The sequence below is a fragment of the Desmodus rotundus genome, chromosome 3 (assembly GCF_022682495.2).
Source record: "Desmodus rotundus isolate HL8 chromosome 3, HLdesRot8A.1, whole genome shotgun sequence".
NCBI lineage: Eukaryota > Metazoa > Chordata > Mammalia > Chiroptera > Phyllostomidae > Desmodus > Desmodus rotundus.
The window spans coordinates 109535901-109552519 of NC_071389.1; the positions used below are offsets into that span (position 1 = coordinate 109535901).

At 42.6% G+C, this 16619-nt stretch overlaps 1 protein-coding gene across 4 annotated transcripts in view; it reads right to left on the reverse strand.

Moving 5' to 3' along the window:
• Positions 1–16619, reverse strand: part of ATP8A2 (ATPase phospholipid transporting 8A2) — a 590644-nt gene that overhangs the window by 40004 nt on the left and 534021 nt on the right. For all 4 annotated transcript variants that reach the window (XM_053920803.1, XM_053920801.1, XM_053920804.2 and 1 more), the window contains 2 exons: positions 16480–16568; positions 10259–10354 (listed from right to left, as the gene is read on the reverse strand). In XM_053920803.1, the coding sequence (XP_053776778.1) occupies positions 10259–10354; positions 16480–16568 (185 nt within the window). The remainder of the gene's footprint in view (positions 1–10258; positions 10355–16479; positions 16569–16619) is intronic.

Genomic DNA, 16619 nt, shown 5'->3' on the forward strand with positions numbered 1-16619 from the left:
ACCAGAAACCACCCTTTGGGTAATCAGCCTTTCTGTAATTTCTTGGATCATTTACTCCCTTTGTCCACCAATGCATTTCCTCACCTCTTCTGCTACTTGTCAGCAAGGCTAGAGATTTTCCTTGGAAGTGTTGTTGACTCACCAATTGTTTTCCTAAGGACTCTCCTGTTGTCTAAAAGAAAATATTTGCTAGCATTCAGCCTTGCCCAAGGTCCTTCCCAACACAAGATTAAACACATTCAATTAATTTCTTTTCTACACCACACCAGTCTCCGTGAAGGTGATTCTGGCTGGAAATCATCTTTCTCAACTAGTCTTCTCCTTCTGAGCTATATGGAAGCAGTTATCAGCGTTCATCAACCCCTTTGCCTCTATTTGCTCTGAAGTTGTCAGATTGTTTGGCATCTGTCTTCCTTAGGGGAGGGTCTGGTTTCTCTATCTGCTCCATGCTCTTTGTACATACAGAGATTTGAAACGCAACCATGTTCAACTATTATTCTCTAGCTTCCTTGGAGTTCTGCACATGATGTCAAATGGCAGACTTTGACCTTTCCTGCAGCCTCTGATGGGACTCCTGCCCCCAGGCGGGCATCCCTCTAGGGCTCCACTGCTTTCCAGGCACACTGACAAAGATGAAACTGAAAATGGAGGCATCTGGGTGACTCTCAATATCCCAGCTTCCTGGAAAGAGGCCTGGAGTTAGAGGACCCGGGTTTAGCCTCTGCCTTCAGCTGGGTGACACTGGAGGGTGACCCTGCCTCTCTGAGCTGCGTTCCCTCGTCTGTGCAGGGGGAACGCATTCACAGCACATGCTGATAACCATTGTGTGAGCAATAAAATGGGGCATACCATAATTTCAGTTAAGCCCATGGCATTGAAAACAAGGACAGGCAACCAAATTTGGATCTTGACTAGATCCTAACAAAAGCCTAATAAAACCCTGAAAGGAAAGGGTTGAGACAACTCAGGAAACCTGTTTATAAACTAGTATCAGTTGATGCCAAGAAATTACTGTTAATATTTTATATTATATTAGGCATTGGGGTTATAGTATTTGCATGTAGTAACATAGACAGTATAATATGCATTAGTCATAATACATGTTAAAATGCTCAATGAGATATTTAGAGCTATATCCTGGAGTGTGCAAGGGTAAAATGTGATGTCTAGGATTTGCTTTATATGCTTCAGCAAAGAAAAAATAGGGGCACAAATGGGCTGGATGACGCAACTATGGCAAAATCTTGGTAGGCATTGAATTTGGGCAATGAGTGTATGGGAGTTCAGTGTGCTAGCCTCTCTACTATTGTGTATATTGAATATTTGAATAATTTAAGAACACTTTTCAAATGAATGTATTAAGGGAAGTCCAGGCTGATACTAGCGTAGTGAGAAAAGTCACATATAATGGACTGACATCAGAGAGTGGGTCTGGTACTTGAAACATCTGCTCCAGGACAAGGGTCTGTATCCTTTGTTCCCAAGGACCCAGCGTTTGACCCAGTACCCACACAGTGTATAAAAGCAGTCCACAGAGGAGGGCCAAGGGCAGCATCAGCCATAGAGGAGCACGGTCAAGCCTGGTATGGGGAAGCTGGGAAGGCAGGGGAGACAGCAAGCTAAGATGCATACAGGTAAAAAGAGGGAGAAGAGGCTGAAACCTTCCTGTGGCCCTTGTGTGTGCTTGGTTCAACAGGGAACAATTAAAGGTTTTAGACAGACAGTGGCATGGCTAGTGCTGTCCTTGGAAAACAATGTGAAGGAAAGGTGCCCCGGTGGGCAGAGCACTAAATCAGTAACTGATCTCCAAAGCAGGGCTCTGGCCAAGTAGGTGGAAAGCCCATTAACAGGAAGCCACAGGAGACCAGTGCTCCTCTGGGTTCAAAGATAAAGAGGAAATGAGATGAGGCTGAGAGGGAGCCTGAGGCACTGGAACAACTTGTTGCAGGGGCTGAGAACCCTGGAGGAAGGGCTGGTTCTGCTGTGAGAAGGGGAGCTTTGGCACAAATGCCCTGCATTTCAGATGAATGTCCTGAGAGCTGTTCAGCAGGAGAGTCTGGAGTTGAGGAGGTGGCCTGGCTGCCACACTCTCCTCTTTGCAAACAGGATGACTTGGGAAATGGCCAGGATTTTGAACTCTCTCCAATACCCTCCATCTGAAAGCTCACTGCTCACTGGCTTGCCCACACTGCTCTGATTCGCCTGGGGTTCAGCCAGATCTCTGCCTGGTCAGCAGCCTGGGGGCATGCCCTGAAGATGTACACCAGAGACTCTGCCGTACTCACCCTCTCTGAGCGCTCTGAGAAAACCCATCTGTATTAAATTGGCCAGTGAAATTTAATTATTATTCAGCTTCTAAGTCAGGAGACAGACATATGGGTATTAACACTTTCTGAATGTCTACATATACTATAGATTTAATATATGCTATTTCATTTAAACCTCAAATCAAATGTATAATGAGAAAACTAAAATTCAGAGCAGTTAATAACACAGCCAAGCTCACACAGCTAAGTGAGTGGCATGGCTTGGAGCTCAGTTTAGTCTGTCTGTCTCTACGGTCTGTGCTTCCTCTACGTCATGACCCAGCCATGGAAAAAACCCAAGGAAAAAACCATGGAAAAAAGCCACTGGAGTGAAATAAATCTTAGCCAGGTGTTGGAAGCAAATATTTGCCACCTGGCCTGAAGAGATTTGCCAAAGTGATGCCATAATTTCCTACCCTTTTAGCTAAAAAAACCCCCCAAACAAACAAAAAACTAATGGATATTTTAGGGGTAACAAGAGTGGGAAGTAGTGATAGGAAAACAAAGGGAAGACAGAAACTTGCATTGCCAATAAGAAAAAAATTCCTGAAAAATATAAAGTCTATATTGGAGAAATAATACACGAGAAAGCAGGTGTACCTCCTATTATGGGGTGTGCTTACATTTATCTTTGACTCATAAGTTGTACCAGTTTTGACTTGGAGGTGCAACAGTGTCTTTAAACATTAGTTTAGCCCTGGCTGGGTAGCTCAATTGGTTAGAGCATTGTCCCCATATGCCAAGGTTGCTGGTTCGATCCCTGTCAGGGCACACACAAGAATCAACGAATAAACGAATAAATGCATAAATAAGTGGAACAACAAATTGATGTTTTTCTCTATCTTTCAAATCAATAAATAAAAATTAAAAGAAAAATAAAATAAAATTTAAACATTAGTTTAAAAAGCAAAGGGTTTCTGCTTAAACATCAAAGTATATAGAATTTTTAATAAAATTTCACCCAAGGATATGCTTATTGATTTTAGAGAGAGAGAACAGGAAGGAGAGAGGGAGGGAAGAAAGGAGGGAGAGAGTGTGAGAGGGAAACATGGGTCCGTTGCCTCCCATGCGTGTCCTGACAGGAATCAGGCCTGCAACCTTTTCAGTGTATGGAACAGCACTCCAACCAACTGAACCGTCTGGCCAGGGCTATAAATATTTTTTAGTTGAGTGCTAACTCAAAATGTTTTGGGGAGTTTTGCTTTTTAAAATAATTGGTTTTAGGACGAGCACTAGGAGAGTGCTGCCTGGAGGGGGGTAATCTCCCACTTGTTCGGAGCTCTTGCTGATGTGCGTCAGGTTCTGTCCTGTGTCGGGATTCGCAGGTCACCAGCTTGGACTCGCGCCCTGCCTATGTAGCAGGAGCCTTGATGAAATGGAAGCTGGGAGAGCACAGGCGTCCAGACAGAGGAGTGAATCAGATTTCTTAACTGAATTTCCAGGAGTCAGAAGGATTGGGCTGCAAAGCCTGTGCATCAGCATTGAGAGAGAACATAAAACCAAAAGGGAGATTCAGTGATCACTCACCAGAAGGTGATGACCCTGACCAAAGGCACAGAGTAAGCTATACTCAGCAGGGAAAGCACTTAAGGAAAGAGAATCCTACCACCTTGTTGGCAAAAGGCAGGGGCAGCAACCAGAATTCCTTAACCTTGAAATTGGAGAAAATCAGCCCAGGGTCTGCCCACCCTCCCCTCAACTATGATGAACAGAAAGAAGGTCTGAAACAAAACAAGGGTCTCCTTGTTGTTTATTCAGACTATGTATAAGTGGAAAACTAGAGGTTTTCATCAAATGTATTCATCTTTCTTCTTACTTTCCAAAATACCTAAAACACAGGACATCCCCTACCCCACACCAAGAAAGAAAAACAATTCAAGGGGAGAAAATCAGTTTGTCCTCTTAACCTGACATCTTAGGCATTTGTTTAAATTATATTTGTACAGGTAAATAGCCACTAATGGGTTTTCTTCCACCAGAAAAAAAAAAATCGCATGTGTTACACTTTAGGAATACAGAGGGAAAAAATATTAGTTAAACATTGAAAAAAGGAATTCTTCCAATTAGCTCTTCACTTTTCAGATACATGCTTGATAGACTCTGTTCTACACAGAGGACAGCGAGTGATCTCTGGGTAAAGATTATGGGAGAAGATGGTTGGGGGAAATGTCTTCTGAACAATCCAAATATGAAAACATGTCTGGTGTCTGTAAGGTACACAAACAATATGTCAAGAAAAAGGCTCCACTGAAAAAAGGCAAACTAAAATCAAGAAAAACATTTTTGACCAGTGGGGGTTAAGGCAATGGAAGAAACTGAGGGATTCTCAAGAGACTCCTCTTAAAGGGCCCACAATGGACTTAGGACTCATGCAGACCCACCCCCTCTGGGATTCAGCACCAGAACAACAGCTGGAAGGGCACCAGTGACACACGAGGAGAAAGTGAAGTGACTGGCAACAGGGTGGATACCAGAAGACAGCTTCCTCCCAGGAAAAACTCCAGAGGCCAGGCAGCAGCATTGTCCCCTCTCTGAGCCCTCCCCTACACAGAGCCACAAAGTGGTGACAGGTGTTGCCCTGCCCTGGCAATTACCTAAGGCTCTGCCCCATACAACTTAACAGGTGCATTTTTTTTTTTTTACAGTAGGGCCACACCACTAAGACAGGTAGTCAAACCAGCTCTACCTAATACATAGAAACAAATACAGGGAGGTGGCCAAAATGAGGAGACAAAGAACTATGGCCCAAACGAAAGAACAGATCAAAACTCCAGAAAAAGAACTAGATAAAATGGAGATAAGCAACCTCTCAGATGCAGAGTTCAAAACACTGGTAATCAGGATGCTCCAGGAACTCACTAGGTACTTCTATAGCATAAAAAAGACCCAGGCAGAAATGAAGGTTACATTAAGTGAAATAAAGAAAAATCTATAGGGAACCAACAGTGGAGGGGGTAACGCCAATAATCAAATCAATGATTTGGAATACAAGGAATGAAAAAGTATTCAATCAAAACAGCAGCAAGGAAAAAGAATTTTAAAAAATGAGGATAGACTTGGGGACCTCTGGGATATCTTTAAACGTATCAATATATGAATCATAAGGGTGCCAGAAGGAGAAGAAGAAGAGCATAAAATTGGAAATCTATTTGAAAAAATAATGAAGGAAAAATTCCCTAATTTGTTGATGGCAGTAGACATACAAGTCCAGGAAGCACAGAGAGTCCCAAACAAGAGGGACCCAAAGAGGACCACACCAAGACACATAATAATTAAAATGCCAAAGGTTAAAGAAAAAGAGAGAATCTTAAAAGCAGCAAGAGAAAAGCAGTTAGTTACCTACAAAGGAATTCCCATCAGACTGTGAGCTGATTTCTCAAAAGAAACTTTTCAGGCTAGAAGGGATTGGCAAGAAGTATTCAAGTGATGAAAAGCAAGGATCTATAATCTAGATTACTCTATCCAGCAAAGCTATCATTTATAATTGAAGGGCAGATAAAGTGCTTCCCAGACAAATTAAAACTAAAGGAATTCATCATCACCAAGCCATAATTATATGAAATACTAAAGGGAATTATATAAGTAAAAGAAGATCAAAACAATGAATATTAAAATGTCAATAGATTCATGACTATCAGGAATTGAATCGAAATAACAAACTGAACAAACAAGCAGAACAGGAACAGAATCATAGATAGGGAGTTCATCTGGAGTGTTATCAGTTGGGAGGGGAAGGGAGAATGTGAAGGGAAGGGTACAGGATCAGGAAGTGCTAATTGGTTGGTGCAGGATAAACAGGGGGATGTTCGGAGCAGTTGGGTAGTGGGGTAGCCAAAGAACTAATATGTATGTCCATGGACATCAGCTGGGGGTGGTTGCTGGAGGGAAGAGGGGTGCTAGGTGGAAGAGGACAAGGAGGGAAAGATTGGGACAACTGTAATAGCATAATCAATAAAATATATTTTTTAAAAAGAAGAGCATTTTTGTTCATTACCTTTAGCATTTTCCTACTTCACTGTACTTTCCAGTACAGAAAATACTTTCTAGTTTTATCTAAGTCATGAGAACAGGCTTATTTATGCATAAATTATTCAGGTTAATTTTTGAAAACAAGATTTTTAAATGCGACCATACAGAAGCATTTAATAAAATTTTAATGCTTACCAAAATAGTGTAAAAGTTTGGAGCTTAGACAAGATCAATAAAATACTCACGTATTTTACTGAATAAACAAAGGGCTTGGAGGGATCCTTAGATTCCTTTGCTACCATTTCAAATCGTAATTGTAAATTTGGCACAAAAGGGTTTTTAAAAAGATTTTTGTTCTATTTCTTATGAGCACATTCCTGAGAAAAACTGCTAGAATATTTGCCAGTGACTTGGACCTGGGTTTTATGACTTGGCGGAATGTCCTAAAGGATTTCAGAACTGAGCTGAGTAGCCTTGGGATGCTTGGGGATGCTGAGCACACCTGGGGTGGACAGGCTCTGCCAGCACCAGAAGGCAGGATAGGCTGTGCACTGTTGGAAGGACCAGCTACAACACCGCCCGACTTTATAAGGGTAGGGTGATGCTAACACCCTAAATGTTAGCTCTGTTCTTAAGCCATGAAATAGGCGGCTCTTTCACCAGAGCCGAGTGACCACCTTCACATCTGTCAGCTTCTGTCAGTGGCCACTTTCCACATGAGCTAACATGTACGGCACCAGCAGGTCTGCACAGATAACGTAGGTTCACCCCCCCTTCCTCAGCGCCACCTGACTGGACTTTTGTATTTCTAGTCGGTCAGTTAACAAGTGTATCTGGTGCTTTTACCATGTGCCAGACTAACAGCTAGAGAGATGCAAAGGAAATGGGAAAATCAGAGAGGGCTGGGGAATAAGTAACCAGCAGTATGGGAAGAGACCAAAACACTCAAAAGCTCTCAACGATGGAATCTATAAATCTTTAGAAGGAAGAACAGAGCTGAAGAAATCTAGACCTATCCCCCTATCCCAGGGCTTACCCTCCCCCATTCCCACCAGCACCAGAGTAGTCAGGACTCCAAACAGGTGTGAAAGAAGCAAACAAAGGTGATAAAGGAACAATTGTGAGGCAGCTCTGGGGAGGAGAGCAGAACAAAATCATCTGTGGCAGAGAGCAGCAGCCTGCTGCCATTATCTAGTTTGCAGGTGGACCACCTAGAGAATCTGGGAGTAACTAAGAGGGAGAAAAACAAATGGGGGGGGTGCTGCTGAGGATGATGGGAGGGATGGAGTCCCCAAACCATCTTTCACTAGGAACTCAAAGGTGGGACAAGACCCTGGAACCAGAGGAAAAGGAAACCATCAAAGCCAAGTGGGGGTGTGCACACTCACACTCACACCCACAGTCACTTCAGCAAGGGAGTGATGACATTTACAAAGTGCCCAGGAAACAGATGGTAAAATGTAGAAAGTAGGAAACCACATTTAAACTCCACCTGTTGGCCCTGGCCGGGTAGCGCAGTTGGTTAGAGCACGGGCCAGATACGTCAGTGTTGCAGGTTCAACCTCTGGTCAGGGCACATACAACAATCAACCAATAATACATAAACAAGTGGAACAACAAATTAGTGTTTCTTTCCCTGTCTCTCTCAAATATTAATCAATAAAAAATATGAACTCCAATTATCTTCTAATATCCATTTGAACAATTAAAAGTGAATTCTGAACAGGACAAGGGAATTTTACAAATTGCGTTGTTTTAATCAACAACAAGATGGGCTCACACTCTTTTTCAAGGCTGACAGCCCACCACTCCCATCAAAAAACGACTCTCCTGCCAGCCCGAAGACTAGTCTGCGTTCCAGCCATGGGTCAGGCTATATGCCGTCTTGTCCATAGTGTTCATAAACCCTAAACCCTCTCCCATCAAAATATTAGTCTTCTTTAACTGGTAAAGAGACAATCTATTACAAGAAATATCTTGCTCGAGGTCATGTGGCTAATCAGTGGCTGAGCCAGAACTCAGACTCAACATCTCTATGAAATGCCCGTGACCCTCCAAACGGAGTGGGGTTTGCTCCCTGCACACGATCTGACTTGTGCCCTCTGCTGGAAACTTACTCTCATCATTGCTGTCTTTCCAAGTTCTTTGTACCCTCAAAGCCCTGTTCTCCATCCTGTCTCTCACAAGAAACCTTTCTTGATTTCTTAAGCCAGATGACCTCCTGGATTGCTGCCTTTGCTGAAGGCCTGCGCACTACTGACCTCACGTCCAGGCTGCCCCACGTCAGACCAGCCATGTCAAAGTGCATTTACATACCACATTCTGCGTAATGTTTTCCTGTCCAATGCTGGGAAGGAGTTGTAGAATTTTGCTTTAAAACTCTCATTTTACTTAGAATTACTTATGACCTCTGAACAACCCTGTGTATACCCAAGAATCCTTGAGGTAGAAAAGCTTGTAAGTTATTTTCAAGTAATGACAAAACTTATTGTGATTATTAAGCTTGACAGTAATTAAGACTGATAAGTATCTTGTTAAGTTTTAAACATTTGTTCTTTTCAATTTGCAGGGGCCTTCCCTGATTTTTAGAGCCTACGAATATGTTTCTTTTCAGATCTCAAAGAATTATGTGGGCCTTGGAAATCTAGCAGGTGCTGAGCACGGTGCCTAAAGTATTGATGGGGCAGAGCAGCCCTGCTCACGCCCGAGCCACGTGCCGTCCTGCGTGGTGGTTATTGAGAAAACTGCTAGGAGTGCGGCCCTGCCCCGCTGTCAGGGTCGTAAGCCTACTGAAGACAGTGACATTTCTGTCTCATCGACAGTGACTTTTTTGGAGTGACTGGCACAGTGGCCGTATAACGAATGCTATGGACTCACTGATCAAAAACCATCTGTACTAGATAAACACAAAACCCACAATTTTGACTGTATATTCTACAACATCATTCCTAAAATAGTGGCAGTTATTGGAGATTATGCTCCTTATACTTTTCAAAATGTCTGGGTCCTCTTCCCTTTGAAAACATGTTTTGTCTTCATTGCTTTGAACGATGGTGCAAATAAACAGACTGTAAATAAAACATACAGTAGGAATCTCTAGAAGTGTGGATTTTTTTCCCCACTGGCAGTGAGTTACAGATTTCCTTCTAAGCATTTATTTGCAAAGAGTTGCACTCATAAATTTCCAGATATCACATGTCTCTAATATAGTCGTGCCTCTTTATTACACTGCAAATTGCTCTTGGGTCCAGGTAAATTTCCTTTGGCAGTATTTGGATTTTAACTAAATGTAATCTAATAATATTTGAACATGTAATTAAACAAAAACTACTCACGTGCTCAACTGTTAGGTGTGGGGAAGAGAAGGCTGATGCACTACGAGAAGTAAGGACAGGGACCAATAGCATTTGTCTCCATGAACCAGCCAGTAAGACACATAGCACCTTCTCAATACCAGTAGAAAACAGTAATTCATTAAAAACAAAATAAAACCCGGGTATGCATGAAGTGAAGTGTAAGATTTATATGGATCATATGCATTTATATGAACAGCATGCAAAGTGTCATGGTAGATGCTCATCCTTTAGTATAATAATTGGGCCGATATCCAAAGGCCTAGCTATTAAATACTCTTTGGTACTGCTGCTAACACTGAATTTTTTCCATCTTAACATAATATTGCTACTATTTGTAGTATTTTCTGTACCTGGCTTGTTTTGCCCATGTCCAGACCTAGTGACAACCCCTGTTTAGCCTGAGGTCAGGCCCAGGGAGCCAGAACATCAGATTTCATGTTGCCGCCAAGAGAATGTGACTTAAATCTGAGCATGACTACACTCCAAGAGAATAACCAAAATGCTGAAAACTGAGCACCCCATGTTCACGTTGAAACCCGAGAGGAGAGAAGGAAATACAGGAAGGAGCAGAAGGGAAAAGGGCTGGGAGAACGTGTGTTCCTCAAACAGCTGGAGGGAGGAGCCCACCTCTTTCCGTTACTATCCCGAAGCATCGTTTTTCCCATCTTTGTTTCCAGCTCCTGCACCTCCTCCAGCAATGTTTTCTTGCAGGTATGCTTGGCCCTGTGCCACAAGGAAAAGACAATAAGAACATCACACATGAACTTTACACAGCTGTGAAGACTGGGTGTCCTCCTCCTGGCCCACATCTGCATACCCTTTGACTGACGCTGAGGCCTAGGGTATCATGGAGCCTTCGCAGTCCCCATGCATGGCCAGGACTCCACCTGGGGGGCACCCCAAATCCTCTAGAACATCAGGAGTCACCCACATAAGACTACTGTTTTTTTTGCTGAAAGCCTACAGATCAGTCTGAGGACCCCAACCATTCAGAGAAAACACTGGGTTTCCTGGACACTCACGGGTCTATCTCTAAAGCTTTTCACGGCAGGACCTAACAACTCAGAAGATACTTTAAATCCCGGCCCTAGTGGATGTGTGCCCTAGTGGATGTGTGCCGGTCGCTTGGCTCGTTCCCCTGCTGTGATCAGAAAGTCTGGGGCGAGCGGCTTCCTCTCTCTCTCTTTAGTGTGAAAAGAGCCACTGCTGCATCAGGAACTACATTTATGATGCTACAGTTCATGCTTTTCATGCCAAACTCTTGACCTGAAGCTTGGGGTCAACACAAGTACCCAGGCACAGCTTCTCTTATGCAGCCTTGCCAGGAGAGCCCAGGCTGTACACCTTGATGGCGTCAACACCTGTGGCAAGCTGGCCTCTCCAGCCTCAGCCTCGACACGTCACTCTTGAATTGTACCTGTATGGGAAGAGTAACCTCTACCCTCTTCCTGACTAAACTGATGTTCAAGTACGTGGCTCAGTCAGGATCTTCCTAAGATTGAGACTAAGCATAAAGCTACTGGTTGGAAGCAACGGTGAAGAAAAGGCATTTAACCAGGTACGAGTTAGAAATAAGGGGGGGCGGGGGGGCGGGAAGCTATAGAAAGAAAAACACTCATGACTTAGCAATAGAGGGAGGGCTTAATACAAGGTAGGGCAAAAGTAGGTTTACAGATGATCATATGGAGAATAATACAATAATAAATAAAATACAAGAATCAACTCTATGTTTTGCATACTCACAACTGTAAACCTACTTTTGCAACAGCCTGTATTATGAAAGGTTTTTCATTAGTTTTAGTGTAAATGAATATGAGGATCCTACAGAACTCCAGGACTTAAAGACAAAACAAGGACAAAGACAGAGCCCGTATCTGCAAGGATGTGAGACAGTGTGATGGGGACGTTCTGAAGACGTGAGCTGTTTCAGTGGAATCACACAGTCCCACCCAGCCCCCACCTTCAAGGAAAGAAAGCCTGTTAAGATAACGCCCAGTCATCCACTAACACTCCGAGTTAATCTCTAATGGAGTATCAGGACTAAGACACTGTATATGTGCCTGTCATTCCTTTTCCCCAAAGTAAACAAGAGAACTAAACCACACAGGTTTTAACACGTAATACCTTAATTGCATCAAGTAGTACCCTGTGACTCAGTAGTGATAAAATACTACAGTTTAAAGCAGAGACTGAGGAATTTTAATCTAAACAATAATGAGAAAATGTTTAACATTTTGCTGGGAAGAAGGCAGTCAAAAAGAACATTAAAATTTGCACTGTTCAATATCATTGAATATGCTGGGCCTCAAACTTTCTCTTTTATCTCATGGGCTTCTGAGGCTGTAATGATAACAACCTCCACCGCACTTGGATTCACCCCAGACACGCAGGTCCCACGAAAACGTGTCTGGTCCACACTGAAGGATGCGCATGCTCTCTCACTGTTTCATCATCCTCCCTTCCCCCCTCCCTCGTGCCCCACACAGAGCAAGCAGGGTTCACAACCTCTAGACCAGCCCTCAGTATTATCTTCTGGGCAGGGGAGAAAGAGCAACTCTAAGAAGCAGGCTTGGAATGGGAAGGCTGGGCCTCTGGGCCTAGGGCACTGGATAGCAGTAGCTTAGGCCAAGAACAAAAGGAATCTGCTCCACGGCATTGAAGCTGCCACTTTTCACTCATTCACAAAATCACCTCTCAGGGAAATGACCTAAATATACCTGGATGCTATCAGGCACTGTGCAGGTTCTCAGTGGAGATAACTGCATCCATGTCAAAGAGTCACTGGGCAATTGCTGGCACATCCAGTGCTGACCCCTGAGAGCCAGCCTGGGAGCCTAGCCAGTGGGTTCGATCTGCTGCTGGGGACGATCTGCTACTCTCCACATGCAGCACTGGAGGAGAAGTGATGCTAGCAATTTAAAACTCTTTTCTCAAGAGCGTCTACCTAATAAGGCCCTAATCAGGTAAATGATTCTAAAATCTCCCCCGTCAAAGTCTACATGCGAATTGACTAAAACCTAGTAAGTAAAGGTTTAAAAGGCCAGTCTTTAAGTATTAGCCACTGGTGTATAATTTAGGTCTCATCAGGAGCTGGAGTTCGGCTTGTGGTGAGTCACGGCCTGGACAAAGTGAGCTCCATTATCTTTGAAGGGCTTATCCCCAGTGGTCAAGGACTTGCTTCATCTAACCCCACATCAAGAGACCCGATGATCACAAAAGGGGTGGGGTGGGTGCTTAGCCGGCTGTCGGAGGGTGTGACATTCATTCCCCTGCCTGTGAGCCTTCAGATAGTGCTAAGGGTATCTCCAGGTTATTAGGGGACTTTAAAATAAATAGATTGGCTTAGAATCTTGACCTTTTCATTTCTTTGTCTGAAACTTTTTCCTGGACTCTTTCTTTTACATGGAAGGATGTAGCAAGTTAAAAGGAAATGTTAAATTCCAAATGTGGATGAAAATGTGCACACAATGTGCTTCAAAAGAAATTAGTGTAGCTAGAAAGGTTTTTTTTTTTTTTAAATCAAGGCCCATTTGTATACAGAAATTTCTTATTACCTTTTATTTCCACTTAACTGCCTACTGGGATTACAGTAAGGAAATGAAGTCATTCTGGAATTGCTGAATGTATTGTGTGCTGACTGTAGACTACAGGAGATACAAGTTAGATAAAAGGGACTGGTTCCCAAGTTCAGTGGCCTTGAGCTTTGTATTATTTTTCTAAAGCAATACTGACAAATTTCTCCGAGACGAGAATAAGTACATGGCAGCTCACTAAGAATGCTGTCATAGGTAAACATTTTGGAAGAGTGTAAGCTAAAGGATATTAAAATAGTTCTGGGCAATTTAAACTTCATGCTTCTAATAAAAATACTCATTAGCCAGGTATCACATATAATCAATCAATTATTTTAATAAAAGATATATTAGTTTGGTCCCTCATGAAAATTCTGGTTAGCGGGATAACAGAGTAGGTATTTTAGGGCATAAATCCGACTTAAGATAGTCTAATAATGGGTCTTCATCCAGAAAGTTGACAGACTTCATGGAAAAAATGACCGAATAACCTCATGCTGTTTTTTTCTTACTCCGAACACTCCAAGTCCCAAAATGGAAGAGAGAGACTGGGGCGAAGGAGGAGGAAATGCAAGAAGATAGAACTCACTTTCTTAAGCGCCCATAGAATTATGGGCACAGGCCCGCCTGCCTTGTGCTGGAATTTAAAAGCTCTTTCGAAACAGCTGACCACGAAAATTCAAAGCAAGACGAAAAACACAAGACTGGTCCCAGGCAAGACTGAAGAACTGCAACAGAACTGCTGGGCCCCCGCTGGCCGTCTGTTGCCGGCTTGGCACACACCCTGCGGTCGCACCTTAATTCTCATCCACTTAATTTTAAATTCTCCTTCAAATCCAAGGTGCATCGCAGCACGTCATGTTTCAGTGAACATTTGACAATTTGAACCAAATGATGGGTGGATCTGGACGTGCAGGATTAACATTTTAGGTCAGTGGGCAGAAGGGAAACACAGAAGTGTTTTATGAAGCTGAGGTTCAGAAAGACAACGCAGCGTTTGGAGCCGTGGCCTCATCCGAGGTACGCAGCACATACTACGCTTTCTCTTCCTGGGAGAGGCCTCTGAATTCACTTGACTCAACAACAAGTATCTCAGTCTGGGAATGTAATATGAACTAAAACCTAGGCCTTGTGGTCAGAGGAAAATACTCAAATAAACTTGCAAAAGACTGTTTTTGAGGAGAGAGGTAGTTTTGACGTTAAACATGTATTAAAAACTGGGCATATATTTTGGGTCACTACTCCAGGTGGGAACCAAAATACGCCATCCTCTGCACTCCCCCAACGGAGGAAAACAGAGACAAAATGCATTTCAGGGAATGCTCTGGAAGTCAGTAGGGGCCTTCAAACTCAGCCCAAAGGACAGGTGCTGTGGCTCCTGGTTAGAGCTGCGTGGGGGCCTGTGGTGCACTGAGGCAGGTAGGACTCCCCTCTAGGTCAGTCTCTGATCATCCTTCCCCCTCCCCCGCTCTGTCCCAGTCAGGCCTTCTTTACAGAGTTCCCATCCTGCTGGCAAGTTTCTGGGAAAGAAAGTGACTTTTACTCTTTCCATATGGTGGAGCTGGATGCAGGCTCATTTAATTTATCCTCTTTAACATGTAAACAATGCTAATTTGACAGTGCCAGGAGTCAGGAATAGATAATATTCCTGCTTGAAGGAATAGATAATTTGTTTCCCCATGAGGAGGAACTTTTACTTGGAATGTATTGGAAAAGATCCAGAAAATAGACAAGGAGGCAGAGACACTGTAATTTGAAAACATTCTCTTTGAAATGGTAGAAAGAGACTTCTGCTGAAGTCTCACTTGTCAAATATACCATCTCAATTAAAATTTTTAATTTCATGACATTCATTTAAGGTAGTTGAATAAACTAGCCTGAGATAAACTTACAGTCAAATCACTGTTGTCAATCACTATAAGTTGAAAGGTCATCTGATGTAGCCAGGCCCTAAAACTAACTTGATTATCTTGCAAAATTGATGAAATTCGGCAAGGTAATAAGTTGTTCCACAATTGAACTACGTGCTACAATAGACCTAACGTTTCTTTTAGTGCACCGGTTGGATTAACAAAACATCTGTTCTATTTCCACTGTAACTCATTTCCAAAGATTCTGATCTGCTATTTATAGGACCTAGTTTCAGTAGATAAAATGAGTACAGTGGTAAACCAGCATTTAAAAAATTAGAATTATTTAATTTTTACCAACAGTTGTAAAACTTTGTGAACAGAAGGAAAAACCACTAACACATGTGCAATAAAACGGCCTCCCCTCCCCTCCGCGTCTGCATCAGGTGCCGTCTGTTGTCAAGATCATGCTCAAATGAAGGCTCTTTGAAAAGACACCCTGAACTGTCAGGCAAGAACATTCTCACTGAGTGCGGGAGGAAGGGAGAGAGAAAAATGAAATCTGATATCTGTTCCTGGAAGGTTTGGATTAAAATCTCGATTCTCTACCTCAGGGCTCCCAAATAATTATGCTTTGCCCAAAGTAAAGCCAGTGCAAGGGTCTCAATTTTCAGGGAGGTTGGCAACTATTTGTAGGAGGAACCAGGCCTACCAACGCAAAAATCAGTGTGAGCTCATTTGCAGCATTCCATCTTTTGCATATGGATGAAATAAAAATTTACATTACCTTGTTGCTTCTTTCGCATTTTATGTATTTCAGAAATAATATATGTTAAAACATAGGAAAAAATTAAGCATGAATTATTTCCTATTTAACCTAAATTATAATTTCATCTTTGTGGTTAATTTTCTCATAGACCTCTAAACTGCCATTTCAGAATAATTATATTTGAAGGATTCCTATGGTGAATTATTTGGAAAAAATGAAGAATACTTTATTCCAAGTATTTTGCAGTTTGAAATGAGTTTCACAGACACAATTTTCCTCAAAGCCAGGTTACATTTGTGATCACTTAGCATGGATTTTATATATAAGGAAGAATTAATTTTGAGTTGCATTTCCTAAACCTGATGGAATGGGTCTATACTTAGAAAATCTATCTTATAATCATGTACAAGAAGCATCCCTTTTAACTTTCACATAGTCTCTCCTGGGCTCCTCCTTTTTTGTCTATATTCTCATATCAAGGTAAAGCACAGGTTAAAAGGAAAAAAACCCAAACACAATATCCTTTACATCCTTCACTGGCAGGTGACAGGAGAACAGAAGTCCCATAGCATTTCATATCCTATGACAGGGCTCGTGAAGGACAATTGCAGGGACAGATGAGCAAGACTGAGTGTTACTACTTCGCTTTTCACTTACGCTCTCCATGCCACATCTTCGATCAGACATGCAGTGGGTACCAGAAATAATCCCAACCAGAAGTGTGCGGAGCTCAGGACCATCGCTGCCTGCAAGAAGCAGAAGGGATGGGGATTTAATACTTCGTCTTTCCAAAACAG